The sequence below is a fragment of the Sesamum indicum genome, linkage group LG4, assembly GCF_026168435.1.
Source record: "Sesamum indicum cultivar Baizhima isolate 11 linkage group LG4, ASM2616843v1, whole genome shotgun sequence".
NCBI classification, from domain to species: domain Eukaryota; kingdom Viridiplantae; phylum Streptophyta; class Magnoliopsida; order Lamiales; family Pedaliaceae; genus Sesamum; species Sesamum indicum.
In genome coordinates this window covers 12384095-12404433 of record NC_142660.1, presented here as the reverse complement: position 1 = coordinate 12404433, position 20339 = coordinate 12384095, and the positions used below count along the sequence as shown (strand labels likewise).

Here is a 20339-nt window from a genome sequence, read left to right as displayed (position 1 = left end):
CTTCTTTTGTTCTGCCATATCTTTATACCATTCTGGTATCCCCATGTAACTTAAAACATGAATCCTTTGTATGCCCTGGCTTTTGACAATGTTCACAATTTAATTGTCTCTTGTCAACAACAGGTTTCTTTCTGTGATTATATCCTTTAATATGAAACGATGCACCACTGTTAGACTCTGTTACTGAAGTTCATTTGCATCTGTTTTTCTATTCTAATCAACATAATAGGCTTTGGTAACCGTAGGCAGAGGTTCTAATAGTAGTATTTGACTTCTAGCTTGTTCATATACATTGTTCATACCAACTAGAAATTGTATCAAGTGATTTGAGGCACTCATGTCTGCCATGGCCTTATTAACCCCACATGTACATCCTGTGCATACACATTTTGGTGCTGGTGCTAAGCACATAAGCTCATCCTATAGCCGTTTTAATTTGGTATAATACTCAGTTACTGACATATTACCTTGCGTAACTTGCCCAATCTCCCTCTGCAACTGATAGATCATGGGGCTATTGCTTTCCCCAAAGTGAGCCTACAGTTCAATCCAAAGTTCGCGTGCTGAACCTACGTACATGAATGACTCTGCTAGTTCTTTTGTCATGGAATTCAAGATCCATGTAGTGACCATGGAATCTATGCAATTCCATCTCTTAAACTCATCTGTGTTGGTAGCAGGACGAGTAGCCGTTAGATCAATACAATCCACTTTCATCTTTGCTGTAAGAGCCCTTTTTACAGCACGACTCCAAGCAAAATAATTGCTCCCAGTGAGCAAGGTAGATACCATCACCATCCCAGGGTGATCCGACGATTGGAGTTGCATAAACTCTGGATCAAAGATGCCACGAGAAGTGGCTTCATTGCTAAATTCTGTCGTTGCCATGGCAGAACACAATATAGTGATGAATATAGTAGAAAAGGACATCAAGAGACCTTCACAAGGAAGGCTCTAATACCATGTAAAGGAACTGAAAATAAATAAAAAAAGATGCAGTCGAGAGTGAAGGCCATTTGAGACTGAATTTGTGATCTTTGATACATCACAGAGTTTGCAGTACTCTGTTCTTTAAATACACACATGGAGAAGAAAGCTGAACAGAAAAATAACAAACTTGTAACAAATCACTAAACAACTAATAAAAACGTAAGACAACAAAATTGAAGAAAACGTAACATCAGAAGTGCGCTTCTTCTTCTCTGTGACTTGCTTTGTACAAGAAAGAAAACAGCAACAGTAAGCTGCATCATCCCACGCCAATCTTCATTTTTGATTCTCCACTCTTTCCAGTATTTCCAACATAAACTGATTAAAATGCCATTGTAGATTATAAATTATAATATTACTTATTTTTTAGAATTTAATGAATTTATTTTATCGACTAAGTAGTTAATTTTTCTTGTAATTTGTTAAACTTTTTCATCCATTTGTTATGATATTTTTATAATTTTATAATTTTTTAAAAATAAATAAAATATAAAAAGCGTAAAGTTGATAATTCTAAACATCCATCCAAGAATTATATAATTTAATCAAATATCATGGGTATTTATAATTTTTTAAATAATGAGGGGATATTTATAATTTTGTCAAATCCTATTAGAGCTAGAATACAATAAAGGGATAATTCACCGCTCTCCCCTGATATTTAGTGTAATTAAATGTGAACCTTATATGGTTTGAGAAATTATATCTAATGCATGCATGGCTTTGTTACAGTCTAACAAATTGATCCATTCGTTAGTCAAATATTAGCAAAAAGCAATTGAACTGCAGGCCAAATAAATCTTTTCCTGATTAAACTATCTTAATACATGTTCACACACTAATGTATATGAGGAGTTATATCTTCACCCTTATAAGAGTATTTTGGTCAGAAAAAAATTATTTGACCTACAATAAACCAATCGAGAGTAAATATGTATTTTCATTCAAAAAATTTTTTAATACATGAACTTTTGCTGAAGAATGAATTTATTTATTATACAAAAATAGATGTTAAAAATATTAAATATTATTTTTCAAACTATAAAAAAATTACATGAAATTGTACTTAAATTCAAGACAGTGTGGTGTAATAATCCCTATAATAAAAACGAAAATCTAGTTGAGGGCCTTCATTAGATATATCTTTTGTCTAAGGATGTCACTTTTGAGACAGCATCATCAGCTCCTATAAAAGGGGAACAACTTACCCTTATTGCACGGTTGTGTGAAGAGCTTCCCCCAATGACCCTCCATTCTACATCCTATCTCATATACGGTTGAGATTTTTTAGAATTAAATTGATTTTTGTCCCCCCTAAATTTATATTATATATTTTTTAAAATAAGAACGATGAATTATTATTCATTAAAATAAATTGGTTACAATCATTCCTGTTAGATATCAATATCTAACAACGACCACTACAATAATCATAATCAATAATATCAAATAAACTAAATATACCTATTATTCAGTAGAAACAACATCCGATGCATAAGACGGGGTTCGAATTACTCATAATTCTTAATTAATTCTCATAGCAGTAAATCAATATTAATGTAGAAAAACATTGTCCACACTTAGGATGCAATGTACTTAAATTCAACCGATATTGGTATACGTTTTATATCGATCGTGACTAAGGCGTTTGTGCAGTTTACAAACGTGAAAGCTCCATTTTCTTAACGATGCGCCTTCTCAAAATAAAATTATGATATTATAAAATCAAAACTGATAATACCTCACGTACCAAAACTCTAATAGATCAGGTTGCACACTGCGTGCCAAAATTTTCAAAATGAAATTGGCATAACGACAATGAAAAGAAGAAAAACAAGGAACAGAGAAGTGGGTTGGAAGAAGAAGTAGTTAAATTAATTTGTCCGAAGAAAACTGGAAAAAGGAGAGATGAAATTGTGGGGTAAGAAAGGGTGAGATGTGGAAATGAGGGAGGGAACAGAATTAAAGCAAAGGGACAATGCATAATCAATGCTTCTTTCATGTCGAGGCCTTTGTTTCCTACTGTTTTTGGTCTTAATCCATCGTATCTCTCTCTATCTAAAGCAGCCTAATAATTGTTTCTGTTCCCTATGATCTTTGATTATGAACTTAATTAATTAACACCTATTGTTTAGCAAACTAATTAAGCAGACAATGCTTTTTTAATTAAATCCTAATTAGTCTATATTAGTCTGAACCGACACTAATTTTTATTATTAGTAATCAGTTCATGTGCGTCCCATGAAGTGAGTGCGAGTCACGGAATGATTAGAAGTAGTAATTGGGTTATGTTGATTTTTTCTTTTTTAATTTTTTTCCATAATTGGGTGGGTTATATAGTTTTAGACATTCTAATCCAAGTATTCGTCATTTCATGTAAGTGCTATATACAAATCTTTGGCATTTAATTATTTTTTGGTAATTTTATTAAGTTTTTTCTTGCATTTTAGAAATAATTCAGACATTAGGGTGAGCAATTTGTTTCAATTATATTTGAATTTCAGTAATCAATAATGAACAAACCAATTATCAATTATATAAGATACTTTTAATTAACTAATAACTGCTATTATTCATAAATTAATACCCGTACATTCACTAGAAAAAAACATAACATTTAATCATGGTTAATAATCGTAATAAATAGTTATTAACTACTGTTACATAATGAATGTTGGTCTTGATTTTTATGAGTGTCGCTAAAATACTCATCATGAATCATAATCATGGAAAAAAATATTTTTCACAGTAAATAAATTAAATTTTTACATCGATTTTATCTAGTCATATATAAACAACAATAATATTTTTTCTAGTGATTGATGGAATTTGAGCTTATGATTTTATAGTCACGAAGCCCTCCTGTAATATTAGTTATATTGATATCAAGGGATTCTATATAAGTTTGAAATCATTATTTATATTTAATTCCTTTCATATTGTGGACAAGAATTTATGAAAACTTGGATCTATAGCAAAAAGAAAAAATAAAATAAAACTAAAAGGATGAGATGACGTGAAATGAAATGAAGGGAAACATAGGCCAAGTACAATTTATCTCTAGATTTTGTCCAACATAAAAGTTTTAAACAATCTTTAGCCCATCCCATAAAAATCTAAGCTAAATTATGTGATTCAAACAATCTATTAAGTCTGTCTTAATGTGGCGTTAATGTCGGAATCCTCAACTGATAATTATCATACATATATATATTTACAAACTTCAGTAATACTAAGAGATTTGATTAATTAAGAAGAGGCGGTAGGACATATGATCAACAATGGGAGCAGTGAGTATCTATTATTCCTGGGAAGAACAAATAATGTCCCACCTTTGTTACTTAATCTCTCTTAATGTCTCTACCATCAACCATGGTGCACTGAATCAATCCATCCATTATTACCATTTCCTGCACACAATTCATTCTCCCCTTTCTATCCACATTTATACTCTTCTACTTTTCTAACATTCAAATATTCACTAATTTTCTACATTGATTTTCATCAGGTAGTTGACTTAATTCCTATTACAATGCCTATGCAGTTAGATTAGAGTGTACAACAACTATCTCAATTCGTCAATCTCGTTTATGTTTTCAGTTATTTTTTATGGTGGACTGATCAAAATGTCCTTATAAACTATAATGTTTGAAATTTTTTTACAGACCGACTGGACAATTTTTACAACATTTCAAATTGTTTCATCCATCTTGTCTAGTTTTTACAAATTTTTATTGTTTTTTTTTTTAAAAAAAATTTACAACAAGGACAAAATTGATAATTTCAAACTTCCATCCAAGGATTACAAAAGTTTATCAAATATCAAAAGTATTGGTAATTTCTCAAACAATAAGGAAGTATTCATAATGATGTTAAATCTCTAGAGAACTCATTATAGTTTATCCTAAAATTTTACAATAAACAAGTTTTATTACATCATTCGACATATTCATATATCAAACAGTAATAACATACATCAATATCTCCAAACTGAATAATAAACCCAAAATAAAATTTAATTTTTAAGTAATATATAAAGCAAAAGTCCCGTAATGGAAAGATCATGAACTTGAACCTCACTGGTGTTATTCTATTGTAAGAGATCAATAATTAATTTAAAAACGAAGGAGGTAATCTCATAACCAATTCAACCATTGCACTTCTAACATCATGATTAACATGCAAGAACCTTTTTGAAGTTCTTATCTTGATGAAATTGTGATCATATGGCAATGGTTTAAGCAGCATGTGTGCTTATGGCCGAGGGACATAGAGATGAAAAAAGAGACGTACCCCATTAATCTAACTATAAGATAATATTATCAAAGTACAAAAACTAGGATGCTTTCTAGCAAAAAGGAGAACATATGGGGACAAGACAAACTTATGAGTTGACAAAGAGAGACAATACCAAGAGTTTCAACTATCCTACTCTCTTCATAACACACAATTACACCAAATGTAGGTTAACAAACTTGATTGTGTTCCCTACACAGTTGCTAGAGTCTTAATTCCTACCTTGACATTATGATAACGTAGTACCCAAATCAGACTACGTTGTCTTGTGTAGGAGGAGGATACATAAGAAAAAATCATGATGGGCAGAGACATGGATATTTGATTAGTGTAGGGTCCCTTTCAAGCAAGAGACATGAGTAAACAATTTTCATGCATGAAAATGTACATTATATATAGCTCCATGTTTGAATTTTTGTTTTATTTTATATATTTCAGTAGATCAATCTAGATTCTTTTTATATTATATCAACTGTAAAAAAAATATTAAATGCTATGAATCATGTTAATTACGTCAGTATAATATAGATCTCACCATGCATTAAAATTATTTTATCTTGTCTGTTCCATGTTTTCATACTCGATGTATTAAAAAGAATATGACTTCATGACATCAATCATAATAGCATTATTGTTGACGGCCAATCAACAATTTACAATAAACTAATCAATTATTATTAAAGTGGGAGAAATATTCATATAAACAGAACCAAGATATTCAAGCTCAAACATTACGGTTATGCAAAAGCTTGTTGATTAAGGTTTCATGTGTGATTACATACTTGCTAGCGTTCAAAGATTAACGTACAGACCAATATAACAAAATTAGAGTGAAATGAAATAATAAATTATAACTATATATAAGCTTAGTATGTGATTAGATGTACAAATTATGAACCAATTCCCATGCCTCGTAAATTAGGCAGCAAACAGATTTTTGTGTCTCCAATTTTGACTTATAGGCTGTCCAACTAGTCATTTTTATTTCATTGCAAAATTGCTGGTGAATTGTTGGCTATAGATTAAGTGTGGACTGTGGAGTAGGTCTAAGCTGTCTCCTCAAACAATATTTCAGCAACTATAACTATTCTGTTTTTATTTAGTTTTTAAATTGCCAACAATTTTTCCATCACACTACACATATTTAGAGACCATATGTCCAAATAAAATACCCCAGAAAAACTCACACAATAATTGATTTTACTGTTATATTAAGTAAAAATTCAAGTGATATATGATTACTTATAAACATTTAACAACTATTCGTAGTTTATTAATAATTACAATTAAAGGAATAATGACTCACAAATTTATAGAATTTTAAACAAATATTAAATCTTATGAAAAGATTTGTTTAAATGGAAAACCTCGAGCATCGCATATATATTAAAAAAAAGGTCAAATTACCATTACCTTTTATGCGTTTGTCATTATTACAAATTTATTCTTGTTATTTGAAAAATTATAAATATTTTCATGAAATATTGGAACATAATTATATAAACCCTAGATAGTGAGATGAAAATTACTACTTTACCCTTCTTGATTTTTTTTCTTTTAATGAAAAGTTTGTGGAAATATAACAAAGAAATAAGAGAGTAGGTAAAGTAAATAATCCATAAAGTATATTAGTTTATAAAATATTTTAAAAAATTTTAAAAATATTTAAAATTATAACTCATAATCCAAAATAAAACTTTGGACAGTTCACTAGAAAAATGGAATGAAAATCTAATGGAGGTTAATAGAATGACCCATTGTAAAAATGGATGTTAAAAAAATTAGGGCGTATTTAACAATTTGTGAAAAAATAAAAGATATTTGTAATTATGTCAAATCATATATATGGAATAAGACAGTAATTTACCCTAAAAAGAAAAAAGAAAAAGAGAGGAGGGAGAAAAATTCACAAAAAGCCCTAATTAACCATCTAAGAATATGGAAAATGTATAATTGGGTATAAAAAGGAAAAGAGAAAAATGAACATATGCAGTGAAAAAGCACAAATATTTGGAAATTTTTAACCTCCTTTACAGTCTTTTGACTTTATTTCTTTTTCCCTTTTGTTTCCCACCTTCTTCCCTAACTTTATTTTTTGCTAAAGCACTTTTATTTCTACTTTACTATAATATAGAGAAAAAAATAATTAACTTTTTTTGTATGACTGGAAAAAAGATGATGATAAAATCAGGACCGTAGAAGGCATCAAGTCAAACCGAGTCGGATGACCCGCGTGCAAACCCACCTACGGCCCAGCCCGGAACCCAATGCAGTCAGTCTGACCCTGACCCAGACCCTGACCCGGCTACCAGAAAAGGCAAAGCTGAAAGCTCACATTCACATAACAAAGATACATCACAAATTTCTTCTTTTCTTTTTGGTTAAAGTAATTTCTTTTTGGCTCTTTTATTCACTTTCTTTTTGGAAGTTTCTCGTCACCATCATCCTATTCCTATTCCTCTTCCTTCCTCCCCACACTTATTCCCTTTTTCTTCTATCATTTTCCCAACCATTCTTGCTTTCCTCCTCTTCACCACTCTCAATTCCTCCTCATCTTTTAAAATGTATTTTTAGTTATACAGTTTATGAGAGTTAGCACATATCATCCATAAGCTCAAAATTTATGATATTTGAGATTAAAATATGCTACATTTTATTCGACCAATCTTAAGTGACATAAAAAAGAGAGAGAGAGAGAACTTGGTGTTATATTAATCCAAAATTTCATTCTTTCGTTTTTCTTAACAAGAAAATTATGAAAATTATATCAAATAATACAATATCTCACATAAAAACGTCGGATTATATAAAGTTGTAGTTTTATTTATTCTTGTATAATTAGTTGATTATCACATAAATATTAGTTAATATCTTAATGGGATATTGTAATTATAAAAGTGATTTCAAGTATTGATGGTAATTGAGGAGGGCAGAGCAAAACATTCAATTGTGCAGAAATGAAGGAAAATATTAGAAAATTCTTATTCAAATTAGATTTGGTTAAATTAAATTAATTACAGAGTTAAAGTGATATACATATTATGTGATTAATTATTCTTTTTAAACTTTACATCAATCACATAATAAATATATTTATATTTATTATATAATTAATTTAAATTCAACCAATTCTATTAAATTAAAATTTTTTTAAAAATGTTTTAGAAAGAGTCGTTGTCGAGAATATATTTTGTCCAAAAACTTTTGAGTTGGGGGGTGGTGAGCCTGAAGAGGGGTCTGGTCAGGACGCAGGAGCCAGTTTGAGTTGGACCGTCCACTCCAATAGCAATACCAATGCTAATACTGCTCTTAATTTCAAAAGTCTGACCTCTCTCAGTCTGAGTCTGAGTCTGAGCGGCGCACCAGAAATTTCACTCTCTACTCTCTTTCTCTCTCTCTCCACTGCATAGAATAGAACGGAATAGAATAGATGAGTCCAATTTTTTAAGCTGTACTACTGTCAACCCAAGGCTGTGTTTGGCATCACCTTTTTTAATTCCTTTTTTTCACTTTATCTCCTCTGTCTCACTTGTCAGCCCTCCTATCTTACTCCATACATGACGTTACCTATTCCTTCCTCTATATTAACTTTCTCAACTCTCCTTTCCTTTCACCAAACCCCCCCTCCAATCTTTTCTAAGCACCTCTCTCTCTCTCTCTCTCTCTCAAATGGAAGCTCTGGGCGTTCTTAAATTCTGGGGAAATGAAGCTGCCGGAGCTGACGCTAGCTCCGAGTGCGACCACTTGCGCAATGCTGCGTTCGGCATCGACGATGAGGAAACCGATGACGATGACTCTCTCTTTGATTTGGTCTTCAAGTCCCCTGATCGCGGTGCCACTAAACGAGACGGAGCTTCGAAGAAGGATTCCCAGTTCCTGGAATCTCCTCGAGATGTTTTCCTGAGCAAGAATGATTCATCGAATTCTAAGCCTTTGTCACCGGTTGCTATCCTGCGCTCAGCTCCCAAGTTTAAAGTCTTCATGCTAGGGTTCAAAAAATCTTCCAAGTGCGAGAAAACTGAGTCCTCAAACGGCGAGCTGAAGGCCAGTCCGCTGAATCAGTTGTCGAAATCATCCAAGCTAGGCCAGAGCAACCGTTTCTCCGTGAAATGCAGGGTGGCGGATGTGCCGGTTGCTCCGGTTTTTGCTAGAGACAACAGCTTGAGAAGCAAAATGCTGAAAGAGAGCATCGAATATGAAGCTTCTTCCGACGTCCTCTCGTCGGAGAAGTCCGTCCCCAAGTATCTGAAACTGATTAAACCTTTTTACGGAAAGGCCTCGAAGAAGACGAAATCAACGGATTCCGTAACACCGTCTTCTTCTCCGGTGACGGCGCCGGTTAATTTGTCTCCAAAGATGTTCTCCGAGGGGAGCAGGATCGGGAGCTTTAAGATCGTGACGCGGAATTTAGGGAAGAGCCGATCAGCGTCGGCAGCGGTTGGAGTAGTGCCGCCGTTGGTTCGCCGGAGAGACGATTCATTGCTGGAACAGCATGATGGAATCCAAGGCGCCATTCTTCATTGCAAAAAATCCTACAATTCGTCTTCCCAAGGTATAGGATACACCACACTGTTTAGATCAATTTCACTATCTTCCAAAAAACAATTTGAAATTAAATAATAATGGAAATTATCTACTGATTCAAATTCCTAATCATTTGTTCCTCCGCTGAAATTTCAGAATATTCGCAACTATTTCGATCCGCCAGCGATCCTTCCCACGAAAAACAGAGAGTCCAAGGGAGAAATTCATGGGAGGAGCAAAAACGACGCAGCATTTGAATCAAAGCGGGAATATGGAAACAGCTAAGGAGAGCATGGCGTCATATATGCAGGCGAAATGAAATGATATGATATGATGATAATAGGATTTTAGTTTTCTTCTTCTTTTGTAAAAATAGGTGCAGTAAAAGAATGAATCTGAAAATAGGCAGTGGGCAGTGTGAATGGGCAATGAGTAGAGGTAGAGGTAGAGAGGGTAGTTTTTTCTTGTGTAAAAAGTTAAACTGATGGGTTTCAAAGTAGTGTTGTGTGTATTCCCTGTCTGCCAATTTTAAAGCGGAGAATCAAAGACAAAATCACCATGGAAATTATTATACTGGCTCTTGAGTTTTGTGTGTGTTTGCGTTGGAGTGTAATTGTGATGGGTTGTCTTCTTCTGCTTCCAATCCAAGTCATGATCATTTCCTATTCTGGATTTTCTTCATCATTCAATTTTGCTGCCTTGGGGATAAAGTTGGAGCCCTTCTTCAGTCTCATTTACTACTTATATTCTTATTACTATTTCCCAACAATGTGTCTTTTGTGAATTCAGACACACAATAAGTATTATACTCTCCACTCTCACTAGAAAAAGCCACATTTTTGGTAAATATATCATGCATTAATTTTAAAGCGGAAAGAGCCATATGAGGTTTCTACTATGTCTGTTAATTCTCATGTAATTTGACATTGCTTTTTGGTGCTAGTAAGTTAGTTATGAAACCCTCAATATATAAAACACATGGTGCGCAGGCACAAATCGAGGGTCTATGGGCTGTCATCCCTATTTTTTCAATTGTGTTAAAAAAAAAAAAAAAAGAATAAAGACAAGGAAAGATGTTCCTAATTTTCATAGGTTATAAGTCTAAATATAGTACAATACAAAGTTGAATTGCCAAGAACATTGTTCAGGTGAAAGAAGTGAAGTAAAAGTGTTAACCTAGTAATCGAATGTAGTAAAATTTGAAGTGAAGAACACGTACTAAAAAGTGTTGTATACCAATTAGAAACCCCAAGAAGAGTGTGATGAAAAATTGAACAAAAAGCAACCAAACCAAAGTGGGTAGAATTGTAGAGTCAAAGCACAAGTTACATAACGGATCATTTACGGTGAGGAGGGCGTCGACTCAGTCAAGCAATAAATAAACTCGTGCTTTATAGTCAACCCCGAGTATAAATGCAGGCCTGAAAATCACGTTTCTTGTTGACTACATTGTTAAATCAGCCAACCCAACAACCACATAGTGGTTGATTCAGAGTTTTCGGACCCTTGACTACTATTATTCTATTCATATTTTTTGTCTCAATTTATATTATCTCATCTTATTCTTTTACTTATAATATCTAAAATCAGTACATCTGAAATCATAAAAAACAAAAAGAATTAAATAAGTGTTGTTAGTAAAACCTTAAAAATCATAGATAATGCCTAACTTAATTGGCAAAGTGGAGACCACCAACGTGTATGAATTTTTAATATTAATTATTGTAATTGATTTACTCAAAGAATAATATTTCAATGTTTTCATCTTAAAAAATAAAAAATAAATCACAACCTTAAAAGTTTAGGGAGTCGCTGCACTAGTAGTACAGAGGTTGTCTTTCAGGTTAAGTCTAATTGGAACTGCATCTGCACTATTGGCCCATTTGCAAGAAGGCCCAAGTCTCCTTCTTGGTTGGGCTTATTAAGCCCAAGCTTCCGCAGAATGTGGTTATCTGTTAGGCTCCATTGTAATTCGGGTCAGTGTAATTTGACCCAGTGGGCTGTACCTTATGAATTAGGCGTAGGAAATCCTTGCAAGAGAGCCCAAATGAAGGATTTCGAGTCAAGTAGATCCAAGCCCGAATATCTAAATGCTTGGAGTGTTTGATAATTTCATTTACTTCTGTGGACCTTTTGGCATTTCCCTTGGAGGGTGTGTTTTTAGCTATTTCGTTTTATTTTTTTAAAAAATAATCTTATAAAATCTTAAATACTATAAGAAGTTTTTAGAATTTATGGTAATTTCTTTTTTAATCATATGTTTTAACGTATTTTGATGAAATAAAATGATAGACTTTATAAGATATTAATAATGATAATTTTATAATTAATTTTGATGCGTGCAGAGGTCCAGTAGCACCACAACGGTCAAGGGATGTTTGTAGAAAAATTAAGATTATTTACGGATTAACCTGCAAAATAAAGTGGCACTATGATATTTTTAGTCAATAATTGAATTTTGAAAAAAAAATAAAAAGAACTTGGCATAATGAAAGATGATACCAAAATAAGTGGTGTGGAGTGTTTTGAATTAAAAACGAAACCTAAAATAAGTTTGTATAGTTTAGAAAATGATATGGGAGCTCATAGCCTTGTTGTTTCATTAAAAGAAAAATATAGAGTAAGATTGCTTAAAAATGACTTACCTTTTGACTACAATAAGACCTCTATTTATAGGCACTTTTGGACAAGATTCAACTATTGGTTATAAGCAATCATCATATCAATGGAATCCTCCTGGATGTTAGCTATCGAGCAAGAGTAAATCATACATATTTGGAGTTATTCTTAAAGAATTATACCGTTTGAATGGATCTTGCGCAATCAATCAAAAAGGTAGGGAGGTTATTTGCTGGTTGGTTCATCCAGCACGTCTCTCACTGTTATAAGAGACGTTAGTTAAAGATTTTTTTTAAGGTAATGTAGCCCTTAACATGTGAAAATTAGATGATGTGGCAATCCCATTATTCGATATTTGGGCTTATTAATTAGTCTAATTTGATAAAAAAAAAAAAAAAAAACAAAAAAACAACTTGATACCTCTTGTTGTGAGGCCTGCTAGGCTGAGCAAAGGGGAATCCACTTCTTTGCCTTGGACTTGGGAGAATAAATTAGAGGGGCATTGAATTTGAATGGTTTTTGCCAAAAAGATTTAAAGAGAGGTTAGAAACTCCATACTTCTTTTTTTTTTTTTGAAAAATTCATAAATTTCTGACATCTTATATTTTAAATATTAAAAACTTATTTTAAAAAAATATCCCAATATTTTGTGATATTTTATAACATACTTTAAATAAAAAATCAAAACAAAGAAATGGAATACTATACTTTGGGAAGACAGATCATTCCTAGGTTGCAAGGATGAAAGGTGTAGGTTGATGTTAGAGGAAAAACCATTCACTCCGACTTTTACTAGCAAACAGAAACAATTCCATTTTTGTCAGGAGGGATAAGATCCGGGGCATATGTGTACAAATGGTATAGGCCCAATATGGCCCACCACCACCTCCCCAAACACTTTCCCTCCCTCCATCATGTGACCACCACTCATCTGCTGCCGCGTTACGACACACCACCCCCTCTCCGCCTTACTAATTGCACGCACGTTCCCTTTTCACTTTGACGTTTTCACCCCGTCAACCCCCACATTTATTTCTCCGCTACTTCAAATTTATTTCTTTTTTTCTTTTTATCCTTCCAAAATAAGAATATATTCTTTGCTTCACTATACTCTTTCTCATTTTGCTTTATTTAGATGTTGTTTCATTTAATTTATTAAGAAAAATATTATAATTTAAAATATCATAAAACTGCTTATCTTAATTAAAATTGAATTATATATTATAAAGTAATTAAATTATTTAATTATGATGAATTCAACATGATTTAATCTTCTTTTATTAAGAAAATGTAATGATAAAGATTATCAAGTTTTTAACTTGAAATTTTTATTAAAGAATAAGATAACTTACAATGAGTTTCCCTAAGATGCAATATAATTAAAAATCGAAAAGGTATTTATAATTAAAATAAATTTTAAAAAATCTTTTTTAATTTACCCAAAAAAGTATTTTGAATTTTAATTGGTGTTAAGTATATTGCAATTTATTTATTTCTATTTTTTAATTTAAATAAAATTTTCAAATAATTATTTTGTAATATTGATTAATTAAGGTGGGCCAATTTGGCAATTGAATTGTAATTTATGACATATGAAATAAAACATATATAGTAAATAATGGTTAGGAAAAGAGTTAATAGAATAATATAATTAAATAGGACAAAAAATTGTTATTTGACAGAATTTGAAATTCAAAATTGTTACTCTAAATGCCGTCAAAGTTTAAACGTCCGTTAAACCTCGAATCCATCAACGCAGATTGAGAATTTCTTTCCTCGATTTTCGTTACGCGTAGCATCCGGCTCGGGTCCCCGTCAGCCTCGAGCCTCAGGCTCCGCCACTCCGAGCCTCTGCCGCTTTTTTTAAAAATTCGATTCTCCTTTCCTTTTCTTTCGTATATTCACACACAAGAGCTAAATTCTCGTAAAAGGTGCTCAGGAGTATTGCTGTCCGGCGGCGGCTCAGATCGGAGTTTGGAATCCATGGCCGATCACGAAGGCGAGAACGAGAAACACGAATCTGCCGCTGAATCTATCATTGATAAGATCACCGACAAATTCCACGGCAGCGATTCGTCTTCTGATTCCGAAGATGATAAGATCAAATCGGCGGCCGCCGCCGTCAAGGCTAAGATCTATCGCCTGTTCGGCCGCGAGAAGCCAGTTCACAAGGTTCTAGGCGGTGGAAAACGTACGATTGTTGTATTCTGAATTTCTGTTTACTTCTAGTGCTTGTATATATATGTGCGTATAATGTTGCATTTGTTTTGTATGGCTACGGATTTGGTTGTGATGCTAATGTGGAAATGCTTAGTGTTGCTCTCGTTTTTGCATTTTGCCGTATTAAAAATTAATCTTTTCTGCTGATCTTGATTGTTGGTATACATGTATACCCTGTAGGTTTAAGGATGCAAAATGGAAATATGAAAGCACGACTTTTTGTTTTCCTTTAACTTGTTGATATGGCTTCCTATGTTGTGTTGACCTGGTGGAACTGAGATTCGGTAGCAATAAAGATGCGGAAATACATCATCAATATGATTTCTTTTCTTTTGATAGTGGATACTTGAATGTTGGAATGATTCGGACATGTAAGGCCGAATGCTTTCTCCCATCTGTTTTAGAACATTGATGGACTTGTCTTTCTAGTACTTGAAAGCTGCGTTGCCGGTGATGAGCCAGATCTATTTCACTGTGCTTCCAGTTAATTTAAATGATTTAGTAGGTTCCGTGATGTGGAGTTGTATTCTGCACATGTGCATTGTTAGTTACAAATTGGAACTAACAGCGATCCTCTTTTTTCCTTTTTGTTACTATATATGAATGTTCATGTTGTGCGTGGTGTTTGCTGGGGTGCCAATAACGCAACGAGATAAAAAAGGCATTCTATAATCTTTAACTTAGTAATGATGTATTTATCTTTTTGGCAGCTGCTGATATTTTCCTATGGAGGGACAAGAAAGTTTCTGCTGGTGTACTTGGTGTTGCCACTGCGCTTTGGGTGCTTTTCGAGTTGCTCGAATATCACCTACTCACCCTAGTTTGCCATATCCTGATCCTTGGTCTGGCGATCCTGTTCTTGTGGTCGAATGCATGCACCTTTATTAACAAGTATGCTTCTTGGTGACCTAGAAATTCACCTCAATGCGGATGGTCTCTCCATGTCTCTTACTTCTTGGTTATGCAGGTCCCCACCTAAGATCCCACAGGTCATTCTTCCTGAGGATATTGTCCTGGGTTTAGCATCAGCCCTTAGGATTGAAGTCAACAGAGCTTTTGCCATACTTAGAGATATAGCATCTGGGAGAGATTTAAAGAGATTCCTTGTGGTATGTCAATACTATAACTCGCGTAATTGTGCAACATAATATGTAGTATCATGCCGTGTTATAACTAGATAAATACCTGGGATATAGGCTAGAATTACTTTGCAGCTTCTTTAGTTTCTCGATGTTTTGTTTTACTTGATTACTTCAGTCAATGCTTGGATGATATATTTGGATTTATTGAAATTGGTTCCATGCTCAGTAGAATGTTGCTTCCTTAATCTATAGGTGATAGCTGGACTTTGGGTTTTTTCAATACTGGGAGGCTGCTTGAACTTCCTTACTCTGTTCTACATATGTAAGTAACTTGCAGGCTTCGATCTCGGTATTACTATAAGCGAGAGTCATCTGCATCTCCTGACCTTTTTTTCTCTTGGCTTTCCTCTTCCGACCTTGACAGGTTTTGTTTTGTTGCTCACTGTACCTGTGCTTTATGAAAAATACGAGGACAAGGTTGATGCTTTTGCTGAGAAAGCTGAGGCTGAGCTCAAGAAACAATATGCAGTGTTCAATGTTAAGGTTTTGAGTAAGATTCCAAAAGGTCCGTTCAAAGATAAGAAGTTTGCCTAGACCCTATGAGATGGTGTTGCTGCTAGGCGCTTGGGTAGCTGTGTTTTTCCTTTGTTGTTGTGGCTCAGTTGTCTCAGAACCCATGTTTAGGTTTCTTTTTACTATGGGTTCATAATTTAAAACAGTTCAGGTATTTAATTGGGCAGTTTTGAGATTGTGTTGCCACAACAGTTTTTAAATTAAAATGCTTCATTGATAGCCGAATACATACTAATTGGCATTATGATGATTTTCTTTCGGGTTGTTCAGCATACTGAAAATGACTCTAGAATTTCTTTTGACCTATTAGGATATTAATGATGCATCAACAACGTATCTTTCGATGCACACAATATAGTTCCAAAGTATGTTATCGTTCTCAAGTATTGCCTGATGAGAGGATTTATTGCATTTGGCCCCAAAAGGTGCTGAAAATGGTCCATGTTTTACCATCTTTTGAAGAAGTGTTATCTGCAAGGATGAGGATGTATGTTGAATCTATTGATTGCTCAGAAGCTACATGTCAACTTCTGTCCTAGAGAAATGAAACTTTATTAATCTTGGTATTTCCGTCCAATCAGTATGGTCGAATAACAGGAATTGGTGGCACAAAGACCAAGAAATCATTAATCATAAAGGTAAGTTACTACATTATGCAATCCTGTGAAGAAATTTGGTGCACAACCTTTTAGTGGCCGGGTGAGATAAATTAATAATTTTTGTTCGTGTATGTTGAATCTATTGATTGGAGTAATACAATGCACCCTAATGCAAATTTCTTGTAGCAAACCATGGCAAAATGTGGATTAGAGGCTCAATCCATCCTTACAAATACTAGCTCTATTCACTATTTCATTCTTTAGGTATCACGATGGTCAAGTTTTCTCGTGGTTTAGCAGATGAAATAGAAAAAAATCCAATTGCTCTTTTGGAGTTAAAACTAATGGGTACAACAGAGAAACAGAAGATCAGAAATCTAATTATGAACATCTTTCATGGATATAATAATATTTTTTTACCATTTGCATAACATCTTTTATGGAGATACAAAGCACTTTAAAACTCAATCCGCCTAATCTAGGCTATTCTTACCCTATCTTCCTAGGATAGGCCCACAGCTTCAACATAGACACATCTTCAGGATCACTGTCACTATCTGAAGAAGATTCTGATACCAGGAAGCCATCTAAAATAAACTCCACAATCTGGCAAAACCACATAAAAATCAGTTGAGATGCTACACGTATTCTTGATGCTAAACATGAAAAGGTTGGACAAAAATCCTCCTAAAACAAAGGTATGCAGCCATTAGAGAAAAAGAGCTTGATTTGTAGAGTTTACCTGTTGCCTTGAGATAGGCTTGATTTGGTGGTTGCTGCCATCTTTTATATTTGATTTATTGGCACATCTGTTGCTACTTAGCCAAACAACTGAACAGCAACTTGAACAGTAGCCCCTATAAGATTTGAATTTTCTATAGCAAGTGCCTGCATTAAACACACAGAACCACAATTACAAGGTGAGAACGATAGATTGGATTCTCAGCATTTGATGATGAGAAATAATGACCCATTAAGCCATATTACGACACACACAATAAATCAATGATCTCACTGCCTCAGTGGTGCTACATAAGCATAGAAGCATGATGGCGCAGAATATGCAGACTCATCATTTCCGTTAAATGATTCAGCACAAGTATATATCAGTCAAATGATAGATAATGGATGTGTTAGCCATTGATATCAAATACATATATGTATTCTTCTTATGACATGGCAATCCAACATGTAGATACCAGGTGGGCGTGTTAAATCTATTGCGATCCTACTAAACAAGAATATATTGGTATTTTATCATATGTTCACTACAGTTTGTAGTATTGGCTTCCCACAAATGAACTTTGAGCTTGAGGCATGCCTTTTCTCATTTATTTGCAGTCAAATATCATCAAACCCTCCATATTCTGGTATATAATCTTCCTTCCATATCTAAATAATTCTACACAACATTACATATTGTTTACTTGCCTTCCCAATTCCCATCACCAAACACCCCAAGACCCTCAAAATGAAATGATAAATGAAGCCTAAAGAATAAAAGAAAATGAGAACGAGTGCCATAAGCAGTACTTCCCATGGTATTGTACTTTACCAGAGCTCTAACATACCTTTATAGGCTATTTTAAAAGCACATCTCCAGTCAATACCAACCCCAGTAGCCATGCCATTTGGACAAACATTGCCAGAACCGCAATAGTAAATAGCATATAAGAATTCCCAGAGATGGTCATCACTAGCTGCAACATTCCATGACCTGTATTTTTATGCCGGGATAAGGAACTGCTGCGCCACTTAGCTTATGTGATTCAGGAAAGAAGACCAAAACATACATGCTAGAAACATGATTTTAAACAAGCAGCAAATTTGAGCAACCAGAAGAGAAAGTACCGGCAGACTGCAGAAGCAGAAACCAGAGACTGCATATCTAAGAAGCTAAATATATGTATAAGAACATCCTGTGGAAGCGGAATTATACCTGGAACACGGAAAAACAAAATACTACTTGCTCTGATAAGTACCATTAAGAATTTTGCACTGCGCACGTATCAAAGATCCAATAGCAAGAAACAGAAACTTGTAGTAAGCTAAACAGTTTAGTGAATATGCCTTGGGTCAAGTAAATGGAAAATCAAGTCTAGTAGTGAGATAATATTTTTGCTCCAACTGAAAATGATCGCCAGAACCAAACAATGCTACAAGAAACACCATTTTGAAGGAACAAGATGATCAAAATAAGACCAAAGGCACTGAAATAACAGATAGCATAGTAAGATTTTACAGTCCCCTCCCGCGGCATTACGAGGCATAATTGGCGCATAATATTTCTTCGAAATTATTCAGCCCAAAAAACTACTTCGACATCCAATCACAAGACCACAGAAATATCAGCCAATCAAAATAAAAGGAAAAGGAAAAAAGAAACACCTTCTTCCTCTTGTTTTGCTTTGATCTTCCTCTTACTCGCAACAACTGCTTGCTTGTGCTCCGTAACTGCCGTCGCTCGTTTTTGCTTCGGCAAAGCAAATTCCGCACTTTGCAAAAGGGAATTAGCAGCTGAAATTGCAGACTGCGTCTGCATCCTAAATTTCAAACAAAAAATACCCAGAAAAAGGAAAGGAAAAAAAAAAGAACCTCGATTGAGTAAACTAAAGATATCACGAAAATTAGGAAAAAAACAGGTGGGAATTTATTGGCTTACTCAGGGAGGAGGCTGAAGGCGAAAAGGGTGTCCAGGAAAATGAGCGATTGGAGATTTTTGGGGAATTTTGAGTATGCATTTTTAAGGATAAAGCTCAATTCTTTACAGGCGAGTATGTATTGAAATGGTGTGGAGAGGGATTCTTTGAGCCTTAAAGTTTGGTATCTATCGATTGGATTACAGATGCCTTTTCGAGTATCTGCTCCCATCTGAAAATTTTGTAAGATTGGAAGAAATTCAGGGAAAGAAATTTGTTTGTTTCAGCTTTCAGGAGTCAGGGATCGAAGAATACGTCGATTTGGAGGGCATAAATGAGATTTCAGTTGCTTTTTTCCCCTTCTTTTAGTTTGTGGTGAATTATACTTACGACCCTCATACTTTGCTTAATCCGACCAATGCCCCAAAAGTCTTTTGATTTCTTCACTTATTATATTTAATTTTCTGTTTTTTGGGGCGTTGGTAACTAATTAGTTGGTCTTTTGTAGATGGGCACGACTGGAATTTGGAACGACGTCGTCCCAAGGGAAACATAGAATCAAAGCCCCTTGGATCAAAGTTGTATACTGCACGTATGTGAATTTTTTCGATTTATTAAGTATATATTATGGTATCAGATATGTTAGTTATAAATAAACTAATAATTTATCATAGATTGTCTACACATTAATAAAATACAAATTCAACAGATCCATGGTCCAAAAACAACATTCATTTCATGGACACTTTGCCATTACATATCAATTGATGGGTATTTGTTTCACTTAATATACATTT

The 20339-nt window shown here is 33.9% G+C and overlaps 3 protein-coding genes across 3 annotated transcripts; 2 read left to right on the top strand and 1 right to left on the bottom strand.

Annotated features, from left to right (window-relative positions):
* The first annotated feature begins 8829 nt into the window (after window positions 1–8829).
* On the top strand, window positions 8830–10383 carry LOC105160415 (membrane-associated kinase regulator 5). The gene is made up of 2 exons (XM_011077779.3): window positions 8830–9838; window positions 9967–10383. Exons 1-2 carry the CDS (start codon window positions 8956–8958, stop codon window positions 10065–10067), a joined length of 984 nt encoding a protein of 327 aa, XP_011076081.1. The 5' UTR covers window positions 8830–8955; the 3' UTR covers window positions 10068–10383.
* A 3931-nt stretch (window positions 10384–14314) lies between these two features.
* Window positions 14315–16548, top strand: LOC105160414 (reticulon-like protein B1). Its single transcript, XM_088879729.1, has 5 exons — window positions 14315–14620; window positions 15360–15540; window positions 15617–15758; window positions 15984–16053; window positions 16156–16548. Exons 1-5 carry the CDS (start codon window positions 14413–14415, stop codon window positions 16323–16325), a joined length of 771 nt encoding a protein of 256 aa, XP_088735855.1. The 5' UTR covers window positions 14315–14412; the 3' UTR covers window positions 16326–16548.
* A 733-nt stretch (window positions 16549–17281) lies between these two features.
* LOC105160413 (F-box family protein) lies at window positions 17282–19867 on the bottom strand. The gene is made up of 6 exons (XM_011077778.3): window positions 19566–19867; window positions 19292–19446; window positions 18755–18842; window positions 18475–18620; window positions 17646–17791; window positions 17282–17509 (listed from the first exon to the last, which is right to left on the bottom strand). Exons 1-6 carry the CDS (start codon window positions 19772–19774, stop codon window positions 17393–17395), a joined length of 861 nt encoding a protein of 286 aa, XP_011076080.1. The 5' UTR covers window positions 19775–19867; the 3' UTR covers window positions 17282–17392.
* Window positions 19868–20339: the final 472 nt, after the last annotated feature.

What these genes read in the sequence shown, in the direction of transcription:
- LOC105160415 (XM_011077779.3), top strand. Translation starts at nt 8,956, where the DNA reads ATGGAAGCTCTGGGCGTTCTTAAATTCTGGGGAAATGAAGCTGCCGGA. An exon ending in CTACAATTCGTCTTCCCAAG is followed by an intron (nt 9,839 to 9,966) that starts GTATAGGATACA and finishes CTGAAATTTCAG; the next exon opens with AATATTCGCAACTATTTCGA.
- LOC105160414 (XM_088879729.1), top strand. Translation starts at nt 14,413, where the DNA reads ATGGCCGATCACGAAGGCGAGAACGAGAAACACGAATCTGCCGCTGAA. An exon ending in GGTTCTAGGCGGTGGAAAAC is followed by an intron (nt 14,621 to 15,359) that starts GTACGATTGTTG and finishes TCTTTTTGGCAG; the next exon opens with CTGCTGATATTTTCCTATGG. An exon ending in GCATGCACCTTTATTAACAA is followed by an intron (nt 15,541 to 15,616) that starts GTATGCTTCTTG and finishes TTGGTTATGCAG; the next exon opens with GTCCCCACCTAAGATCCCAC.
- LOC105160413 (XM_011077778.3), bottom strand. Translation starts at nt 19,774, where the DNA reads ATGGGAGCAGATACTCGAAAAGGCATCTGTAATCCAATCGATAGATAC. An exon ending in GCCTTCAGCCTCCTCCCTGA is followed by an intron (nt 19,447 to 19,565) that starts GTAAGCCAATAA and finishes TTTGAAATTTAG; the next exon opens with GATGCAGACGCAGTCTGCAA. An exon ending in TCTGCTTCTGCAGTCTGCCG is followed by an intron (nt 18,621 to 18,754) that starts GTACTTTCTCTT and finishes ATAAAAATACAG; the next exon opens with GTCATGGAATGTTGCAGCTA.